Genomic DNA, 15,456 nt, shown 5'->3' with positions numbered 1-15,456 from the left:
TGACTTTTCATCAAGTCTGTCTTTGTACGGTCCAGCATTGTTCTCCTTCGTTTTGTACATAACTTTTTTGGGGGGCAAAGAAAAAGCAAGAAGGTATTGGAACCGGAGAATGAACGTTTTGCGCTGCTGCAAATGCTTGCATTTGATGCGGTACTTGGACTGTTTTGCCACGAGTTACCGGCATGCAATGCGCTTAAGTCACGTGGTCTGTCAATCTCTATTGTGAGGTATTTTCAGCCAGGACATGCAGTGGCATGAGTAAGTAGTGATGTGACCAGCTAAGTCATTCAAATAGTTGTAATAGTGAATAAACCACCTTAATTAAAGTATATACATCATGATAATGATAATATTAACCAACATATGAAACAACAAAGTCTTCATTCAGATGACATTAAATCATCCCGTAGTTATCCTGCTATGAGCTTATTACAGTGTTCTGTTGAATAAATAGGATTTTCTCTCTGATATTAAAAGGAAAGCTGTGCCTCATAATAGTTTGAGGTGCATTTATTTAAAATTAACAAAGCATTATTCAAAGACTATTTATTTTAGCTGTGTAAGCAGCCATAATATTTCTGCTTTGGTCCTGTGAATTCTGTTATTAAATTAAGTTGCTGGAATGGACAGAGAGTCCCTAATACAAAGCATTACAGGCATGGTTTTTGGGGTCAGAGAGGACGGTTGTCAGTCACACGTGTTTGATGGAGTTTCAGGCTGGAATGGTTTCCTTCAAACTGTGTAAGGTAATTTGACTTTGACTTTCACATCTACCTATTCACACTGTGCACTGTGGGGACACTGGGCACCTCTGAGGTGGGTGAGAGGCCAAAGAAATGAAACTCCCCACCAACAGGATTTTTCTTTAATGAGATACTTGGACAAGGTGAATTACATTCAGCAGGCACACAATAGTGGAAAAACACACGGTGGCACAGGACACAGCTATGGCTCTATTCAGCTGTCATGCATTGCATCTGCTTTTGTTTGCTGCATGGTGATGAAATATGGAGCACTGCAGTGACTGCATGACTACAGCAGTCACAAAATACACTGACGAAGGGATTTCTGTGGGACAGATTGAGTATGTTTATTTAACAGGTACAGAAATAGACATGTAAAAAGGAAATGCTGTGGTTTTCACAGCAGTTAGTGGTGGGGTTATTTGTTGAGGAACTGAATGCTAAAGTCCTGAGCTCAGACTGGGATTGTTGTTTTGTGGACTAACCAAAGACTATTTTAAAAGATCTGGATGTAGTCTTTGGTCTAGATCGTAAATCCTATTGAATAACAATTCTTTACAATTCAATATCTGTAGATATTGTCCTCGTGTTCTGAGATCCATCTGCTTACTCCTTTCCAGCCTTATCCTCTTTTCTAATATGGCCACGTCTTTCCCCAAAAAACATGATAGTAACAGCCCAAATGCCAGACTTGAGGCTTCATAATGGTAGTCCACAAAGGAAGGATTGTGGCATGGAAACTGTGTGCTTGCTGGATAACAAGATATAGCTTTTAAATTAAATAAACTTGGGTTTTTGTTAATACTGATTTGTTTTCCTAGTATTTGCCTGCTTCAAGGCTTTGTGTTAAGCTAGAGTGACCATGTAATATCCTAGTCCTGTCAGCTAAAAATTCACAGGATTTCTAGAGCATTCACACCATTCTAGATGTAATAAAAATTTAATGCATTATATAGTATATAATTGAGGCATAACATACTCAAAGTATAGGCAGTACAAGCACAAGCACTGGCTGGCGCCTCTCAGCAGGCTTTCAGAAGTTAGTCAGGTGGAAAGAGAAGAAGGAATTGAGTCTTCTAAGGGAGCAAAGCCTTAAAGAGACAGGTTGTTTCAGAGGATGAACCAGGGGCCGACTGTAGGGCTAGTCAATGATAAATAAGGAAGTAAGGATTTTTTTCTACCTGTCAGCCTGAAAGGCTTATGGGGATATTGTTCGTACCCTGCTGGGCGGCCAGGCAGCTCGGCGAGAGGTGTGGATAATTCAAGAATGACGTGATATAGGATTTTCAACTTATCATAGGTGCATCTACTCAAAGTCTCGGATGAGTTTGAATATTGGTGACCTTCAGTTTATTTGATTTTTTTTTAAAATCTAGCACCAAATCACAATAACAGTCACTTGTATATGTAAGCTACAAACCCTACCATAATACAGAGAAAACCCCAACAATCAATGACCCCTGTGAGCAAGCGCGTGGTGATGGTGTTGAGAAAAATTTAACAGGAAGAAACCTCTGGCAGAACCCGGCTCAGGGAGAAGCAGCCATCTGCTGTGACCAGTTGGGGGGTGATGGGAAGGAGACAGGACAAAAGGCATGCAGTGGAAGAGAGCCAGAGATTATTAATAACTAATGATTAAATGCAGAGTGACTTCTAAACACATAGTGAGTGAAAAAAATGTGAGTGAAGAAAAAAACTCCACCTGACCTCAAAAACGTGACCTGAAAGTCATATGTCAAGTTTTCAGAAAATCTTGTGAACGAGGTAACGCCACCTAGGATTGTCAAACTGCTACTGAAAAGCTTGCATGAGTTTAAATATCCTCTGGCAAGATTGTCTAAAAGTGTTTATGAATGCAATAACTCAAGACATCACCTAGGAATTGTACATTTTTACCATATGTGAGGCTGAGCGGTAGCACTGGTGGCCACCAGTATTATTTTTGAGTGGTCTCGCAAGTAGAGACAGAAATGACTGTAATAGTTAGCCCTTTAAGTAGAAAGCTTGTATCTCTGATCTCCCCCTGAATGTTGCAAAGACTAATTTGAGAATCATGTAAAACAGTTACTCAGAGTCACATGGAAGTGGTATAAAAATACACTAAAATTAAAGATGACTTGTTGCTACTCAGGAGAGCGTCATCTGTCAACCTCAGTTTGGAGAAGCTGGCTGAGTCTCCAGATGATTCCTCATCAACCAAACCTCTCAGCAGGAGAGCTGAGAGCCTGGAGAGACCGTTATCCTCAGAGGGCCAACCTCCACCCAAACCCCCCCATACCTACTACAGCAGACATAACTATCCTGATGGAGGGGAGGTCAGGATGGCAGGTGAGACGTCACATCAAATTTAACTGGTTTTAAAACTTGTCTCAGTCAAGTTTCAGCTTCTGCCCCATGAGGGCCAAGAAAAAGGATAGACTGCTGTAAAATGTGCATTTAGAACCATGTTATGTTAGGCAAGTGTTACACCAGTGCCAGCTTATGTGCACACTGACTTTCACAGGATTTATTTGCACATCACTGCAGAAAACATACCTTAAAGTTTGTTCCACATCATTACACACTGTTTCAAGGATGGAGTTCATTTCCAGATATTGTTAATGCACGCATATTACAGGTTTCAAATGGAAATGCAACCTTGGAGTCAGAGTTGCTGAAGATTTTATCAACGCAAACTCCTTTTTTTTTCATTTTGTCAATCATTTGGATTTGTAATCCATGTATTACTATAGTTTTAACGAAGCACTGAACAGCGCTTAGATGACTTCTATGTCAATAATTGGCCTGATTATGACTTGATGCACTGCAGATCCACAGAGTCTCCAAAGCCAGCCGTCAGTGCCTCCTCCTGCTTCTCCTGACCCCCAGGACCCGCCAGCTGTGAGCCCCCAAGTAATAGAGGACCCTGTGAACAAAGACAAGCCAAAAATGAACGTCTTCAGAAAGTTTTTTTCTAAGAAGTAACACTTTGGTTTCCATCCATATATCTTGTGAGGCTGTCCATCTCAGTCTCGTTTCAGATTTGGAATATTTTTGTTACCATCAACAATAAGGATACAAAGTCTTGACATGACTCTGCATGAAGTTTCATAGAAATCACATTATATACCAAATACAGATTTTCCTTTACAAGTACCTTCAGCAAATGAAAGGAGGTTATGCCCAGCACAGACGAAATGATAAAGTAACGGCTCATACCACTACTAGATTTGTGATTGGCTGCTTATTTTCTATATTTGCTGATTATTTGCTAGCAGCTGTGCAACCCACCTCCAGCCCAGCTCCTCTTTTTCATATTGTCTGACTTCAGTTTTCAGTTTTCAGTTTTATTTGTCATATGCAAGTTAGCACAGGGTCAACATTGCAATGAAATGTGTTTGACGAGCAGCAGTCACTCAGCAGCATGATACAGTAGGAGAAAATATAATAAAATAAAATAAAATAGAAAAATAGAAAAATAGTAAGGAGCAAAATATTAGAGAGACATGGTAAAAGAGAAAAGATGACTAAATATATATGTATCTATAAATATAAATATATGTACACTAGTGATTAGATAAGAAAATCTTGAAAAGAAATATGGCGGGAGGGCAGATGGGATATTGCACAGGAATGAGCAGCAGAAAATTACAATATTACAGTATTATTAAAATTACAGACTTAATCTGTGCTTCTCTGTACTGTACTGGGTCTTACTGCTGCTCTCCCTGTCTCTGTCATTCTGTGTATACACATGGAAAGGTAATGTAAATAACTGCAAATGAAAATACCATAATCTTCTTTTACTATAGAAGTTCTAACTAAAGTAGCAATTAAATACAAAAAAAACCCAGCAAAAAAAAAAAAAAACCTTAAGAGATTTTTGGAGAAGCACTTTATGCCGTGGCCACAGTAAGGAAGCCTGTTGTCTCCCATATGAGGATTTGAAGCAGCCAGCAGGTCAGCAGTTCTACAGCAGCTACAGACAGATGTTAATGATGTGTTTACATCACCTCTAATGAGAATCTGCTCTCGGCCTGATCCCAAACAGTTTAAAGTGACTCCATGTGAAGAGTTTGACTGCACGACATGATCACTACTTTATCAAAATTGACACTTGCTCTCATACAGAATGATTGACAGCAAATCAATTCAAGCAAATTTGTCACATTTAACTGGAGAAAAGATTCGCGAAGATATCGTTCAGCAGAGATGACGCTCTGCATTTTCACACAAAGAACTTTGGCTAATGATTCAACTCCATTTATTTATTAATGAGCAACAAATCCAAACATCTCCAGTCTCATTTTCTCCTCCATTCAATCAGATCAATAAGTGAATCAATAAAAATAATGAGTCAGATTGAAACTTGAAGAAATCATTTGGCAAAAGAAATTAAACTCAGTTGAAGTGTTAAAGTGAGAGTCATTCAAGAAAACTGAATCAAAAACGTGACGTAACTTCATCATTTATCTGTATCTGTTTCTGCAGATCAGACTTCGACAATGTTACTTATCTTTTTCTGTATTTGTTTGATTGCTCTAAGATTGTTTATTGATGCGTTTGAATTGCTTTAATAAAATGTATCCATGTTTCATTATCAACCATTATTGAGCTCTTTCTCTCACTGGAACTATGGTAACGATTGGCCACATGTTAAAACTTCATCAGTGTGTTGACTCACAGCACCAGTATGTTCACATGTTCAAAGGTCATCTGCCTGGATTTCAAGGGTCACACAGAGAACATTTGACCATCGTCATCTTATATTTGAACTCTGTGGCACTGGATTTTGGTGTTAAAGGAGGCAATCTGACTTTACTGAACACCATTTTAAATATCCAAATACTTAAATATCTAAAAAGAAGATGATTATTGCTAAATGTCATGCACCAACCTTTGGGGCTGAGAAATTAAGCTATTGATGATGTGCCAAAATCTCCACTGGCTGTTTGAGTCTCCAAAAGCAGTGGGAATGACAACATCTCAGCCGCAAAGTTGCCTGAGTAAAACCACAGAGCATGAGCATGCTGAAGCAAATTAATTCTTCAAAATTGCCAATGTTCTGAAAATTTGATCGCTACAGACCTCCAAACTTCATGTAGCCTTCAGATTAGCTCAAGAACAGTGCATAGAGAGCTTCATGAAATGTATTTCCGTGGTCCAAGCAGCTGCAACCAAGCATTATGCAAAGTGTCAGATGGAGTGGTGTAAAGCAGCGGTCCCCAACCCCCGGGCCTCGGACCGGTACCGGTCCGTGAGTCGTTTGGTACCGGGCCGCGAGAGCTGAGGCTCAGGTGTGAAATGTATAGTTTTCAGAGTTTTTATCGGTTTTCAGCGTTATTTTGTTATCGTTTTTATCGTTTACTTGGTTTTCCTGGGTCTTTTCACATGTGTTATGAATAAATTTTCTTTTTTTCGGTACCAGTACTAGTTTTATTTTGTTGTATTTATCCGCGACACCTTAATGAAAATATTGTCGGACATAAACCGGTCCGTGGCGCAAAAAAGGTTGGGAACCGCTGGTGTAAAGCAAACTGCCACTGGACTCTAGAGCAGTGGAGACGTGGTCTGTGGAGTGAAGAATCACGCTTCTCTGTCTGGCAATCTGATGGACCAGAAGAACTGCACATGTCTGACTGCATAGTGCCCTGTGTGACGTTTGTGGAGGTGGTGGTATGGGTGTTTGAGCTGGGCTTAGCCCCTTGCATACCAAAACACTTTGGACAACTTCATGCTCCCAACTTTGTGGTGATGGTTTTGGGATGGCCCCTTCCTGTTCCAACATAACTGTGCACCAGTGCACAAAGCCAGGTCCATAAAGACATGGATGAGCGAGTTTGGTGTGGAAGAGTTGAAGTTGTTGTAGCTGCAAAGGTGGCTGACATCATATTAAACCCCAATGGATTAAGAGTGAAATGTCCCTCAAGTTCCTATGCATGTGAAGGCAGATGAGCAAAAACTTGCTTATGTTTTTCTGAATGTAATTCTGTTATTTTAGATATGTTACTAAATAGCCAACATCTGTTAGGAGTCATTCGGAGCACATTAGTTGATAATATCATTTAAATTTAGTTCCTATTGGCTTCAAAAAACTGACAGCAGGTAAAACATTAACTGAGAAGTTGAAGCCTTTATATGTGAAGTCACATATGAATGTAGTCCCAAAATGTAAATTTTAGGTTAAACATTTTTCATCAAGTATTTCCACCACATTTTTGATAAAATATGACAAAATCAGCAGTAGCAGTACTTTATTTGCCAAAACTAAAAGTTTGTGCTTTTTTCCTAGAAGTAGGTGAAATGATCGTTTCAGTGATTCTTCTAAATTTAGATCTACATGTTGTGAACTATCCCATGAGTGTCATCTGCTGTGACAATACTCTTTCTACAGTAATATGAAGTGGAATGGCTAAACTGATCATGCCAGTCCCTTGTAACGTTTGCACTGACAAATTGTGGGGTGGTAGCTCAGGTGGTAGAGCAGGTCACCTACTAATCACAAATCAGCCACAGTTCTGTCTTCTTCTTGCTTGGTATTAATATCTTTGTATCTTCTAATATCTTTGCAAAAGTTAATTAAAAAACATAGAAGTATAGAGACAAATTTCTTCATTCACTCATATTGTATTATTATAAATTGTATTATAAATCATAATGTTCTGCTTTTTAACACTCAGCGCAATCTGTGCTGAGTCAGCACAAAAACAGAGCTGACTTACTTTCCTGCCTCCCTTTGCAGTAGCTCTGATCCAGATCTGAGAGTCAGAGTGTAACCAAAAACTTTTTTTTGATACTTTTTTTTTATTAATTCTAAATTATTTCAAAACCTACTTAAGGTTACTCTGGGCAACTGAGCAGGTCAACAATGCAAAAACAGGCATGACATTTTGGGGGAGGAAAAAAAACCCCTCCTTTACTGGTAATGTTATAACAGTTTCTCTTTCATGTTGTTATTGTGTGATGGTCTCATAGCAGGATGCTTCCTGGTTTGTACCTCCTGGCTGGCTGAGGCTTTTTCTGTGTGAAGTTTGCGTGTTCTCCCTCAGCTCAGATGGGTTACCGTCAGGTGCTCTGGTCCTCTTGCAATTCAAAGAGATGCATGTTGGGTTAGTTGGTGATTCTAAATGAACCACGGGATGTGAGTGTGTGCTTTTGTCTGTGTCTCTGTGTTGACCCTGCTACCTGTCTGCTGTGCATCGCAACTCTCGCCCTGTGAGCTTGGTGAGACTCCAGTCCCAACATGACCTTATGGTTGGATAAGAGCATAGATGGACAGACGGGATAAATGTCATGTCTTCCTGTCTGCAGAAACTCTCACTTGTGTGAAGCTCCTCTAACCGAAACGTCCTCTTGGTGTCGCTGTCGGTGCAGGAATGAGCCTCACACCGTGTCTGTCGTCCTCGTGGCGTGAACATGCGGCCTCCAGTCATCTGGTTCTTTTGAAGTCTGTTTTCAGCGCTTGTCATTGATTGAACCATTATATCATTTTGAAGCCCTCCGCACCAACATGTGGTGTTCGTCCACAACGAAAACCTTCCTTGTCACACGCGAAGCGCGTTTAAAATAGATATAAACAGTCACTGCGCAGACTCCAAAAATATGGAAACAAATTGTGAACTTGTGTGCATCATATATCTGTTGTATTTGAATTGATTTTAATTGCACAGATTTTTCATTTAAAGGTTGCCCAAAAATGAGGAATACGCTCATGATCAGTTAATGAAAAAACTTAAAACGCAATTTATATGTTAAACAGCCAAATTAACGTGATCGAGCTCATATTTATTCCTTAATAAAGGAAAAAGAAGACATTTTATCAGTTGAATGGCTTTAAAGGTGTGCCGTTTTCTTTAAATCTGTACATTTTTTGAAAACGTATATTCGGCTTTATTTGTGGGGCTTCGAAACATTCAGCCAGTCCACGATTAAATTGTTTTTAGATGGGCTTCGTGCTGTTGGATTGTACTGCTAGTATAGAAGTATGTGACCGACCATCGGGCTTTACTGTTACCGTCCATTTTTGGTGGTGTTGGACCTATTTGTGTCCCTCCAGGCCTCCGTCTGATTCCCCCTTCAGCATTCAGCTCACGGCGCGACAGAAAGACAAGAGAAACCAGCAGAGAGCAGAAACAGCAGGAGCCCAAGGACAGGAACAGTGTGCAGAAACAAGTTGAACTTATCCAGAAACCAAATACTGACGATGGCATTTTAGCTTTCTCATTTAAACTTCATTGTGTTTCTGTCTTTGGCTCTAATGCTGCTTTTGACTGCGCGTCATAGGTGCTCTACTTTTTATACTTTAAAGATGCTTTGGGCTATAGTAAAGTTTACTATCATTCAGCGATTAGAGGGTGATTTTAAAGAAGAAAGAAACGCATCAAACTGCTTTTTTAAATGTATTGTTTAAAAAGAGCGCAGGTCTTACCTCCGTGAGTGGGCTATTGTTTTTCACACTGAAGCTGGTTTTAAAGGTTTATCTCCTTTCACCTTTTCCAAAGTAATCAAGAATTCTACTTCAATTTCCCTCATAAATAACTGAATAAATATATTAATATACACGAGAAATGACAAACCAAAAAAATATATATATATATTAAAAATACAGGAGGTTAAAGGTCCGTATTTGAACTGTGCATTATACCCGGCTAGGTTTGCACATTTAAATATTGAATCTGATATTATTCCAGGTCAAATGTTTAGACGGCAAAAAGCAAGGTTAGGGTGACCAGGTGCTTCATTTTATGTGGGACTGCACAGCATTTTCATCACCTTGACCAATCTCTCCTCCTCCCCCTTTTCCACATACGATGTCCCACATTTTGATTGGCTGTCGTTTACTAAAGTCAGCAGTCAATCTCACAAGAAACGTGTGGCTCAAAAAGAAATCCACAGATCAGCGGACGCATCCAAACCCTGTGGATATAACAGCGGTGCCGCTCGTGTGAAAAACAAAATACACTGATGTACAAAGAGAATATCATCAAATTATTAAAAACAAACAAACACGCATAATGTTACAGTGCATACTGTATGTGAGCTATTTGGAAAAAATGTATGAAATGAAACAGTGAATGAAATCAATGTGTAGCCTGTATAGTTGCATGTGTTTAATCTTTGCAGTGACATGTGTGAGCAGTTCAACCACCTCTCAGCAACGTAACCCCACAGTCTCTGCTGCTGGTCGCTCTATGTGGAGGTTGTTCTCTGTATTCCAGGTGATGAAAAAATCGTGTTTGTAAAAGTATATCTTGTTCACAATAGGCCTGATCCAAATAAACGTTTGATTCCTGTTAAAAACTCTTGAACTCGGCTTACTATAAAAAGAGACTTCCCAGCAGTTTAAACGGGATTACTGTAAGATCATTGCAGCTGTAACATCAACATGACACCAGATCTCCGTGTTAATGTAACAAAAGTAGCAAGATTGGTGTGTGAAAAAAGAGGGCGGTATACTATTAAAACCCAGCGCGCGGTGATGTCAGGATTTTATTGACTCACTTTAAAAATAAAGCGATTTTTAAGTTATTTTCTCTCCTTTCTCGCTTGAGTATTTATGGGATACACTGACATGATTTAAATATTTTATTGCATATTATCGCCTGCTGTTAGAACTTATATGTGACCAGACGCAAGCAAGTTTGTCGTTTCAAACAATTTGGAATTTCCAACATTTACCAGAGAAAGTTTCAGGTGTTTGCTTTTTGCCATCACAGTCTCATTTTTATGTTTTCCAGACACGAACTTTAAATCACACTACTGCTTGAAAAAATAACGATAGATGTTATAAGACTGAGGCTCAATATGAATGCCAGCAGGAAGAGTGGCATTTGCCTCGGTGCAGTTCCACTTTCCACTGCAGGGTGGCATCAACTCTCCTTCTTTGAGCTCTAAAGCCAATCAATGGTAATACTGATGTTAAGAAATCACACAGCGTCATGTGTTCAAACATTCACACTCTAAGGCAGTAAATTCTGCAGATTAACTCCATCGTCTTTGTGTAGGATTTAAGGGAACACCGATTATATTGGTCGATCCACCCCCCAACAAGGCATACTATAGGGGACAAAAATCAAATGCCCGTGTTTAAAAAAACACTTTGGGAAAATTACTTTGTTCCCCAAAGGAAAAAGAAATACTTATTATCATTATCTAAATAGACTTGTGAACTAAAATGTCTCTCTGATATCCTCTGCTCCTTATAGAGCTGCAACAAATCCCTGAAACCACAGTAAGACCCCCTAGAACTCACTTATGACTCCTTTTGATAACCAAAAGCCTTTACAAGAACCCAAGGAACCCTTTATTGACAGAATGCTCCATCCACCCCATAGACTCCATTAACAAGCTCTCAGACTTTATTAAAACACCAGGTTTAACTTAAGAAAATCTGAAAGCCGTTAGGGCTCACTGAAAAAAAATTGAACCACCTAAAAAACTCTTTATTGAATCACTCAGTGTCCAAATAAACAGCCTTTCCCCAAGAAGCAGCCCCAAAACCCCCTTTAACGATCTCTTTATATTCTGCTTAGCAACCCCACAAGAATTCCCAGATTCCTGATATGGAACCAGAAGTTCCTTAGTCACATTCCTGGACTGAACTATGGAACTTCAGGAACCCCCTTCATGCTTTTCTTGGTCTGAGCTTTTTCTTCTTTACTGTCCTCTTTCTGTTGGTATTTAGCAACTTTAAGAAGGTCTTGACCTTTATTAACCTCCCCTTAAACTCTTGAGCGCCAATGATCACCATTCCCCTCCTTAAGAAGCTCTTGGATCCCAAACAACAACTCTTGAGACCCTCATAATTGAACCCACTTCTACAGTAAGCAGCAAAAGAACCTTAAAACTTTCAGATCCCACCGAGTCCCCGAGGATGCCCTCAGAGACCAAAGCGCCTTAATGCTTTGCAAGGTCAGAGGTATTTTATTATTTGTTGCCTCTCCCTTTCAATTCAACCAGAAACACTTGAAATGAATAAAACAAATGCTGAAAATATAATCTATAAGAATATAATCTTTTTCGTTTAGTGATGGCTGAAATCCTAATTATGATCAGACAGCTGGAGGTCGGAAGTCTCTTTTGCGTTTTTTTCGCCGTAAATATGCTTGTTTTTGTTTGTTTGTTTGTTTGTTTGTTTTAACTGATATATTATTAAAAGTAGAGCGATGCGCAAAAAGGTCATAATAAAAATATTTCAGTCTTCTAACAAGGTTTATTTAATGTTTCATATTCGTAAACGATTTAAGGATGCAAATGGAAACTTGTTCCCAACAGAATTCAATAAAAACAAAGAAGATTCACTTTAATCTCTTGCATAAGAAAGTTTCTGACGCTCCTATTTTGCCGGAAAATTTCAAAAAAGTTTATTTTGAGTTTCTATATTCAGAACTTAGCACTGAGTGTACTTTGATGGTTCTTTTTGATTTGTTATACTTTAAAAAATATTTTTTTCACGTTGTTTCAAGTGTTTCCCAAGTTGCTGAGGTCAAGATTTACTGTATCTTATCCTTCTTGACGGCGTTTGCCCCCATAAAAGAACTCCATGTCGTTTTCAGTCCCTCTTGTTAAGCAGCCGTTTTTCCACGACCTCTGGATTCTCCAAATAGTAACGCTCATATGGTTTTATTTGGAGTTTTACTTGTTGCCACTTTCTTCAATGCTTATTTTTGGCATTTTAAATTACAAGGACAATAACTGGATCCTGGTTTCATTTGAATTCCCCAGCTTTTTAATTTAAACACCAGCTGTTACCCGCCCAAGCAAATGTTAGAATTAGCATCTAAAAGTCGAGAAAAATTAGAAAGAAGCTCTTGTTACGTAAATTTATTTTTATTAAAGAAACAGATTTACATCTGGAACCGCAGAAACCACCCCTCCTGGCCTCTCTCCGACGAATCCACCTGCTGCTTTTGTTTCAGGGGACAAAACGTGTCCTTAAATTTCTGAAACAGGCGCTTTGCTGAGATGCTTTTGGACAAACTAACACCAGAGAGCACCAATTTTTATTCATCCCTGTTTTTGTCCTTCTGAGACTGGATGGAGGGTTTTCTCTGCGGCTCCTCCTCCTCCACAACCTTCCCCTCCTCCTCCTCCTCAGGTCTGTTTGGATGCTGCAGAGTCTCACAGCCCGACAGACACAATCAGGAATTTACCTCAACACATACAGACACAACAAGGAAACACAGCGACAACACGGAAGCGCTGCAGAAAACATGCAAACTGAGCCGAACAGTCCGCTCACATCCTGAGCTTCTCTGAGCAAACAGCCAGTATGTTCAGTTAACAGACAAGCTCATAAACAAACAGCACCGAGTTAGATTACGCTGTCAAAATAAAAGCATAATGGAGAAAAGAATGTCCCTCTAAATACATTTCCTTTTTGCGCGCGTTTGTACGCACGAATAAAACTAGTGGGAAGAATGAGTATCAGTTTTTTGGCACCTGCTTGCACTTGACCAACACCCTGAATCGTCTCATCATTGTTATTATTATTTGAAAAAAAAAAAAAAAGCATTACATGAAGCTGAATCTATCCTGTATTATAAAAACTATGGTAAGTGAATGAAAGATCCAAATGAAGAAAATAAAAAAATTACAGAACCTTTCCATGAACGTTTTCATCTAGCAAATTGTTCTTTTTGGTTCTGTTTATTGTAAAAGACCAGTCAATAATAATAATATGGCATTAAATCACACATATATGAAATGTTCATATAAAAATTAAATTCGAATTTAAAAATGATTTATTTTTTAGCAAAACAGTTAAAATAAAAACAAAATATAAAGCTTCACAGACGGGAAATACCATAATAATAACATGATTATGGTTTATATAACAAAATAATTAAAAACAAAAAATGGAGATTCTGACAAACTGATGGAGTTTATTCAGACTTGTAGTTTCTGAGAATGTGTTCAGTGCTCAGTTTCTTCTTTGTGCGTTAAAAACCTTCCAGCCCGAAATAAACCCGCTCACTTTGCTACAAGTCTTCCCCTGCCTTGCTTCAGTGATGAGCGCCCGTCACTGACAGACTGCTTCACCTTTTTCACAGAAAATAAATTCATATTTGTGGTTGTCTGAGAAGCGCTTCCGTGACAATTCAGTGTTTCGTGCGTAAAAACAGCGGAGCGTGTCCGAGCAGCTGGTTCCTTTTTTATTAGAACTACACAAAGAATTACGTCAGGTGTATTTAATCCAGCTCGACTCTCTTAAAAGTCGCTCTTTGTTAATAAATGAGCTTTGTCCTCTTAAATTGTAGGTTTTCTGTGTGTCAGCAAGCTGAGTCACATTTCTGCCGAAAAGTCTCCACTTTGGATGAAAACTGTGAGTTGTTGGCAGATTTCCACATGATTCAAGTAAAGTTAAGAAATTCAAAGTAAAATAAAAAAAATATGGAAAAATGTTCAATTAGCTTTATGTGGTTTCGTTTTGGACAACTCGATGCTCCAATGATGTCAAAAAAATGTGTGTGTGTGTGTGTGTGGGGGGGGAGCTTACAATTTCGGTTGTCTTCCCCTCGCACACACTGACATCAAGATCCTCATACCACCTTAAACGTGTTAAATCAACTGTTGTGCACTTTACAGACTGACAGATTTGGCTGAGTGTGTCTCCCATTAAACTATTTAAGGTGGAATGACATTCTGAAAGGCTTTTATTTTGTAGACTTAACAGTTTTTTTCCCTTTTGTAATTATCTGTTCCAGACAACACGTGAGGGTGTTGTTGAGGGGGAACATAATATATTTATTTTTTGCGCTCATATGGAGAGAAAAACTTCATTGTAGTAGCAACAATACTTGTGATATCTGCATGGAAATATTACTATTACTGTGCTAATAACAGCGGTGTAGCTGTACTCATTTCGTCAATAATGACAGTGAATCAATAAAAAAACCCCAGCAGTGCTACTAACAAGAGGTAGTTGTGTAGTTTCACGGGCTGAAGCAGCTGCATACGGCTGGAAGTACTACAGGCGTATTTGAGTGGATAGTCGTGTAGTTGTTGTGGGAACACTTAGCAGTAGTTGCAGTTTATGCATGAATTAAACGAACTCCAGTGAGACCAGAAACAACATCTGACTTTATACAAACAACAGCAACAATAACAAAGTGCGTAAATATTACTGCACAGCCCAGTTCGTGTAGTATCTGTAAAGCAATATGTGTTCTTAGCGGTTTACTATTAACATACGATAATAATGTAAACATTTAACAATGTAAGAACAACAGCGGTATCTATTCACTAATTTCCTCTCCAATGTGACACTTTAAACTTTTTTCATTTCCTTTTCGCAATCATTTCTTCGCGGGCTGGCAACCAAATTCTGTTATAAATGTAAACACATCAACCCATAAACAGCGTCCCCGTCTTTAATTTTATGAACGTTAAAGCGGAGGCAGATAAGGGAGATATTGTGGACTTCATTGCGTACATCCCTCAGTGCCGTTAGAGCAGCAGTAAATGAAGGAGCAGGGGTGCCGTACCAGTCACAGTATATGCGTATAATTGCAACGTATCTTATTTTATTTTGTTTTATTTCTTCGAAGGAAAAAAATTACACTAATCCCCATTTGAAATGTTATGTTAAATTGTTTCACATTTTTCTTTCGATGACGGTTTAAAAGAAAAATAAAAAATAAATCTGTGAATGCGGCTTGGTTCTAGCTCTCGGCGGCCCTCGGCTCTCCACCCTTTCCCACACTCCGAGTCTCTTCCTGCCTCCGGTTCACTT

At 38.9% G+C, this 15,456-nt stretch overlaps 1 protein-coding gene across 1 annotated transcript in view; it reads left to right on the top strand.

Annotated features, from left to right (window-relative positions):
* sptbn5 (spectrin, beta, non-erythrocytic 5) overlaps positions 1-4,351 on the top strand; it is an 88,793-nt gene extending 84,442 nt beyond the window's left edge. The window contains exons 80-81 of the mRNA XM_085143088.1: positions 2,875-3,071; positions 3,553-4,351. Of these exons, the coding sequence (XP_084999214.1) occupies positions 2,875-3,071; positions 3,553-3,707 (352 nt within the window). The 3' untranslated portion in view covers positions 3,708-4,351. The remainder of the gene's footprint in view (positions 1-2,874; positions 3,072-3,552) is intronic.
* Positions 4,352-15,456: the final 11,105 nt, after the last annotated feature.

Source organism: Neolamprologus multifasciatus, chromosome 19, assembly GCF_963576455.1.
Source record: "Neolamprologus multifasciatus chromosome 19, fNeoMul1.2, whole genome shotgun sequence".
Classification (NCBI taxonomy): domain Eukaryota; kingdom Metazoa; phylum Chordata; class Actinopteri; order Cichliformes; family Cichlidae; genus Neolamprologus; species Neolamprologus multifasciatus.
The sequence above is the reverse complement of the archived record's forward strand: the minus strand, read 5'-3'. Positions and strand labels throughout refer to the sequence as shown.